This window comes from Ursus arctos, unplaced genomic scaffold (genome assembly GCF_023065955.2).
Source record: "Ursus arctos isolate Adak ecotype North America unplaced genomic scaffold, UrsArc2.0 scaffold_11, whole genome shotgun sequence".
Lineage (NCBI taxonomy): Eukaryota > Metazoa > Chordata > Mammalia > Carnivora > Ursidae > Ursus > Ursus arctos.
The window spans coordinates 61,921,424-61,927,952 of NW_026622775.1; the positions used below are offsets into that span (position 1 = coordinate 61,921,424).

General features: G+C 43.2%; 1 protein-coding gene across 1 annotated transcript in view; it reads right to left on the reverse strand.

Annotated features, from left to right (window-relative positions):
* Positions 1–5,823, reverse strand: part of MTMR9 (myotubularin related protein 9) — a 54,241-nt gene extending 48,418 nt beyond the window's left edge. Inside the window, exon 1 of the mRNA XM_026518902.4 lies at positions 5,206–5,823. Coding sequence (XP_026374687.1) covers positions 5,206–5,387 — 182 coding nt within the window. The 5' untranslated portion in view covers positions 5,388–5,823. The remainder of the gene's footprint in view (positions 1–5,205) is intronic.
* Between the last annotated feature and the right edge of the window lie 706 nt (positions 5,824–6,529).

A 6,529-nucleotide genomic window follows, 5' to 3' on the forward strand; every position in this document is an offset into this window, starting at 1 on the left:
ACCAAGGGAGCAAAGAAATCACAAGTAAATTAGAAAACACAGACAAATGGAAACAAACACATTACAAAACCTATGGGACACAGAGAAAGCTATACACATATGAAATCACTTGATAAATGATGGATCAATCAAGAATGGGTTGCTAGATAATGGTATTAGGAAAACTGGCTTGTTACCTGAAGAAAAACACTTGAAACGAAGGTAGAATCTAAATGAGTTAAAGACCTAAAAGTGAAGGGTAAAACTATAAAGCTAATACGAAAGAAAATGTAGACAATATCCTAGTGATCTTGGGATGAGGAAGGACAAACAATAAAGTAAAAAAAGCACAAACAATAAAGTAAAAAAACGATGAATTCTGAATTAAAATTAAGGCCTTCTGCTCAGCAAAGACCACCACAGAAAAATCAACAAATGGGTGAGAGACTAAGAGAAGACATCTGCAATGTCTAAGTAAAGAATTAAAACCTAGAAAGTATACAAGGAGCTGGTACAAATCAATGCTAGAAAGATAACAAACCCAATTTTTAAAAGTGGGTCAAAAAATTCACAGAAAGGAAAAAAAATTTATTGAATTGCTAATAAGTCTATACAGAGATACTGAGACTCATCAGTAATTAAAAAAATACAAACTAAAACAAAGAGATACTATTCACAGTCATCGGACTAGCAAAACTTAAAAAGACAATAATTCCAAATGTTGGTAAGAATGTGGCGGAAATAGGGACCATAGTGGGAGGGGCAAAGGGACTAGTCATTTTGGAGAGTCCTTAGCATCACTTGGTGAAGTGAACTAATTTTATGTATCTGCTTTCTGGCTCGATCCCATGCTAGACATAATCTCAGAGAAATTTTTGTACAAAACTATAAGTGGACCCAAACAAGTATATTTTTTCAGTATGTTGTGATAGGAGGGAGTTGGAAGTTATCTAAAGGGTCAGAAAAGTAAAATGTTGTAGACAATTTGGAATTCTATGCTGCAGTCAGAAGTAGTGAAATGATATACACGCAGCAGTAGGGAGAGGACTGAGTTAATGCTGGGAAACAGAACAAGATCTGCAACATAATCCTACTGGGGAAAATTAAACTCGCACATGATAGTGCTATGTATTTTACAGAGTATACATTTATCTAAGGACAAATAGCAACACTTAACATACTGGCCTGAAAGGATTGAGAATGAGGTGGAAAATAGGGGTGAAGGCTAGCACTTGAAGAAGAATAAAATGTAATAAAACCAGAAAACCTTGCAATGAATCAATCATGAAAACGACAAGTTATCAAATGAGTAGGATTAACTCAGCTTTCTACATCTTGGGGTCCATGAAAAGAAAAATGTGTAATTGTAAAACTTTTGTAAAACCTTGTGTGCTGAAAGGATCTATAAAATTATATATGCAGTGCGATGAGCTTGTAAAGCATCACTCAAATATAAGTTACTACTAGATATGAGAAGGGCTGTCTTCCTCTACGTCATAGAACTGAGAGGTTCAGAGAGGTTAAGCGGCTTGCCCAAGGACACCTGTGTAACAAGAGGCAGAACGAAAGGAGTCATCCTTAATAATGCACTTCTCTCACAACCGTTTACAATTCACTAACAAGGCATGGCAGCTCAGCCTTCAAAATACCTCCCAAACCTAACCGCTTCTGAGCTCACTTCTACCACTTCCACTCTTAAGTCACCGTCACCTTCTCCCTGAACTACTCAACAGTCTCCTAACGAGGCCTGCTGCTTTCCACTGGTGCCCCTTTGCAATCCGTCTTCTGCCATGGCTGGAACCAGCTTCTAAAAAAGTCTTATCGGCTCTTACTTCCTTGCTTTCAACTCTCCAAAGAGCTTCCTTTGAAAACCATCACAATGGCAAAGAAAGCCCTAGACCATCTGCCCTCTGCTTATCCCTCCTACCAATTTCTGCTACACCCCTAGCCTCTATCCCTACTCACTGCCCTCCAGACACACTGGCCTCTTTGTTCTTCCCAGTACATGGCAGGCCCATTCCTGTCTCTGCATTGGTTGTTCCCTCTGGCTGGAATATTCTTTCTTCTAATATACACATTGCTAGCTTCCTCTCTTCCTTCAGATGTCATTCATTTATTTTTAAAGATTTTATTTATTTGACAGAGAAAGAGAGAGAGTGAATGAGAGAGAGCACAAGCAGAGGGAGCGGCAGGCAGAGGGAGAAGCAGGCTCCTCTGCGGGGAGCCCGATGTGGGGCTCAATCGCACTGAGCCTAAAAGAGACACTTAACCAACTGAGCCACCCAGGCGTCCCAGATGTCATTCATTTAAATGATACTTGTCTTTTCTGAAATTCCTTCTAAGAACACTGCTTCCTAGCATTCTCTATCCTCCCCTCTTCCTCTATTTTCCCTCCTGGCACATATATATATTTTTAATAATAATTTTTTATATTATGTGAGTCACCATACAGTACATCCCTAGTTTTTGATGTAAAGTTCCATGACTCATTACTTGCGTGTAACACCCAGTGCACCATGCAATACGTGCCCTCCTTAACACCCATCACCAGCCTATCCCATTCCCTCTTGGCACATATTACCTGACACTGTTATTTACTTATTTGTTGATTTATTTGAATGTCTATCTCCTCCACTAGTACACAAGCTCTTCGACCCTCTTAGTCATGCAGAGCCCAGACGGTGCTCAGCACACAGAAGACACATGGAAGTATTTCTTGAGAGCAATAACTAAACTCTAATCTGACCACCTAGCTCATGCTCTTTCCATCACATCATGCTGCTTCTGGGAAAAAGATAAATATATACACAGTTTGTCACTTCTCACCTAACAGATTAAAAGGTCATGTCTTACATACTTTTTAAAGCCCTGCCAGGCCTAGCATGTAGTAAATGCTGGGTAAATATGAAATGCAAGTATGAAAAGCATCCATAAAATAAGAAAAAAGAAAAGGGAGTTGGTGGTAAGGAGAAATTCTATTTTGTATTCTGTGGCATCACTGATCATTTGGGGGTCAATCCTTCTTATACTTCCTATGTGCCTATCTGCCCAAGTTAGGAGTTTTGAAAGAGATAGAAATTAACCAAATGTAAGTCCTGGCTTCAAGGATCTAACATATGGGTAAATATCAAAATACAAATTTTAATATATAAATTAAATATATCCTTATCAAAGAGGCATAATTAAAGAGTTATAACATTTCAAGGTGAGGAGAATTACTTCTAGTTGTGGAAATTAACAGAAGAACCTACAAAAGAGGGGGAGGTTAAAATGGTTATACTACATATTGATAAATGAGTAGCAATTGGATGATAGCCTATGAACTTCTGAAAGATAAGAACTACACTTTATTCATCTTGGTGTTCTTCATGCCGCACAAAATGCCAAGAACATAATGACATTAAATAAATCTTTAACAAACTTGGGAGGAACAAAGCATTCCAGGCAGAAGGAAGAGCATCGGTAAGATACAGACATGGGAATGCAGGACATAGTGAGCAAAAATAAAAGAGTGAGGACTGGTAATGGAAAGAGTTCATGAGGGGCACCTGGGGGGGCTCAGTCAGTTGAGCAGCTGCCTTCGGTTCGGATCATGATCCCAGGGTCCTGGGATAGAGCCTGGCATCTGGCTCCTCGATTAGCGGGGAGCCTCTCTCTACCTCTCCCTCTGCTCCCCACCCCTGATTGGACAAGCTCTCTCTCTCAAATAAATAAATAAAATCTTTAAAAAAAGGGGGGGATCATGAAAGAGAATGGCAAGAACTAAGGTGGGAAAAAAAAGTTAGGGCCAGATGGAGTACCATGAATGACAGAGTAGAAGGTTTATACTCTATTGCGCAGGCCAGGAGAGATCGTTGAAAACTTTTACACAGGAGAAGATGATCTGAGGAGTCTAGTAGGAGGCCTCTACTTGAAAAAATAAATAAATCTGTCACCAATTCATAATACTGTTTCCAATTCTACCACTGGTAAATACCGTCTTTTAAGGCATAACCTCTCTAGGAATCTTAATATCCAAATTCTCCTGAGAGATAATTTAAAAAGCTGTTGTCATTCATTTATACTTTAGTGTAAACTGGATAATCAATTCACCTTCTCCTGGCTAGAGTTAAGTACACAGAGCCATTGGGGCAATAAGAATTTTGACTGCAGATAGAAGTATAAATTTTTTTTTTTTAAAGATTTTTATTTATTTATTTGACAGAGATAGAGACAGCCAGCGAGAGAGGGAACACAAGCAGGGGGAGTGGGAGAGGAAGAAGCAGGCTCCTAGCAGAGGAGCCTGATGTGGGGCTCGATCCCATAACGCCGGGATCACGCCCTGAGCCGAAGGCAGGCGCTTAACCGCTGTGCCACCCAGGCGCCCCAGAAGTATAAATTTTTGACTCTGAGACACCACCTTGGAAAGACAGAGTCTGGGGTGAAAAAAAAAAAAGGAGGCTAACTACTTAATACCTTTGCTTAAGAGCAATTCTGTTTTTATTTTTTTTTCCCCAAAAGCAGACCTTAGTAAGGATAAGTAAAAGATATTATATGCTTAATCTTCTATGATGTGAGTATTGCACCACTTAGTCAATTATTTCCTTAGTGATGGTCATACATTTTGTTTCCAATCTTTTGTCCCTAAAAAAAGTGCTGCAATAAAATAATACACGTACTCAAAATAAATAAATAAATAAAAAGTAAAATAAAATAAAAGATATTATAATCTCCCATAGTAGAAGTATTCAATTGATGATTCAGAAGGTAAGAAAAAAGGAGAAACATGATAAACATTTTTGAAGGAAAGAAAAAAAAATTTTGTGTCATTTAGACACTACATACTAAGTTCTTTGAGTTTTCCTCAAAAGAGGCAAGTACCTAAACACATTCAACCACTTCATGGAACTGTGGCGGGCAATTAATAATCCAAGGAATATGATGGTGCAAGAAGAAATGTTTTTTTAAAAAGGTTAAAAATCCACCGAAATGATGTTATAATCAGGCTGATAATAACCACCATATGATAACCCTGAGAATTCCATCCAGATTTAATGGAAATCAGGCAACTCATCAGGATGGTTTTCTACTTTCTAAAATTCACATCTTCAATCCAGGCCGGAGAAGGCTCATTTTGCTGGCGGGTTAGGCGATGGGACGCAAGGAAAACAGTGCGACGCGTGGCCTCAGACGTCCACCTAAGGACCCCCAGGTTCCCTGCGGAAAGGTGGTAGAATGGGCACTCACCGCTTGTCGATGGCGTCGATGTTTGAATGGAGGAGCCACAGCTCCTCCGTGTTGTCCTGCCGGGAGGACAGGATCAGGTGGTGACCAGTCAGACACAAGGTCCCTTCGACGGCGGGATAGAAAGGCCGGTGCAGCACCACATTGTCCACCCGTGGGGTCTTAATCAGCTCCGCAAACTCCATGGTCTCCCGCGGCCGCAGCCACGGGACTGCCGAGTCCGGGAGGGCCGAGGCGGTCACACCGCCGCAGGGCTGGGGTGGAGAATGACCCGGCTCCGGGCAGGCCGGAGGGGCGGGGACGGGGCGGGGAGGCCGCGCCCCGCCCCAGGCTCCGGTGGGCGCGGCGAGGCCTGCGGTCACCGTCACTGGCCGCGGGAAAACAAGGGCTGGGGCTGGGGCTGGGCCAGGCCCGGGCGTCTCTCTCGCACTCCCGGTCCTTCCAGGCCCGGGTCTCGGGTGGAGAGAACGCTCCGCGGCAGGCCCAGCAGCAGCCACCACCACCTGGGGACCCGGCCTCGGCTGGACAGGCTGAAGGGAGAAAGAGGAGGCCGCTTTAGGACCAGTTTCCAACACCCAGCTGCTAGGAACTCCTGGCGGAAGTAGCTGCTGGGAGCCGAAGCCTAGGGCAACTCCGGGCGGAAGCGGTGGAGCCCGAAACTCGGAAGCCAGGGAAGTCAGAGCCGGAAGTCAGTCCCCTCTCCGAAGAGGGTGCTTCCGGAAACACAGACCTCCAAGGTTTGTGTTCCTACTAGGAAAAGGCTCTTCTTTACCTTCATGCTCACTGCCGTACCTTCCACCCGCTTCAAATATCCGTATCAGAAAAGGCCGGGGAAGATGGGACGACGAGAAGAGGTCTTGTCCGCCTCCGCGCACTTGAGTCGTAATCCCTCCTCCAAGAGCTCTTCATAGGGTGGGACTGTCGTAAATTGTGATGATTTTCGTCCATTCGCCGTGAGATGGCAAGTGTTGGATCGAATGACTGATTGTGACCGTAGAGAATTCTCCAGGTGTAAGGGAGAAACCCAGGGCCGAGCGCCGCAGACTCCCAGACAGCGGCACTCCAAGGTTCTGTGACCTTGAGCAAGAAAAAGGAAAAGCATGCAAACACCTATGAGAGGGACCTGGGTACAAATTACATACAATGCACAGAAGAGGGAAAGATTAATCCTATCCAGTGAGGAAGCTCAAGTGACTTGCTAAAACAGTTAATCTGTGGCAGAGATGGAACTTCAATCTAGATCTATGAAATCAAGGTACTGGGGCATTGACACCACCACACAGCCTGCCCATCAGATACATTGGCACTGAACTACTCCCAGATACCC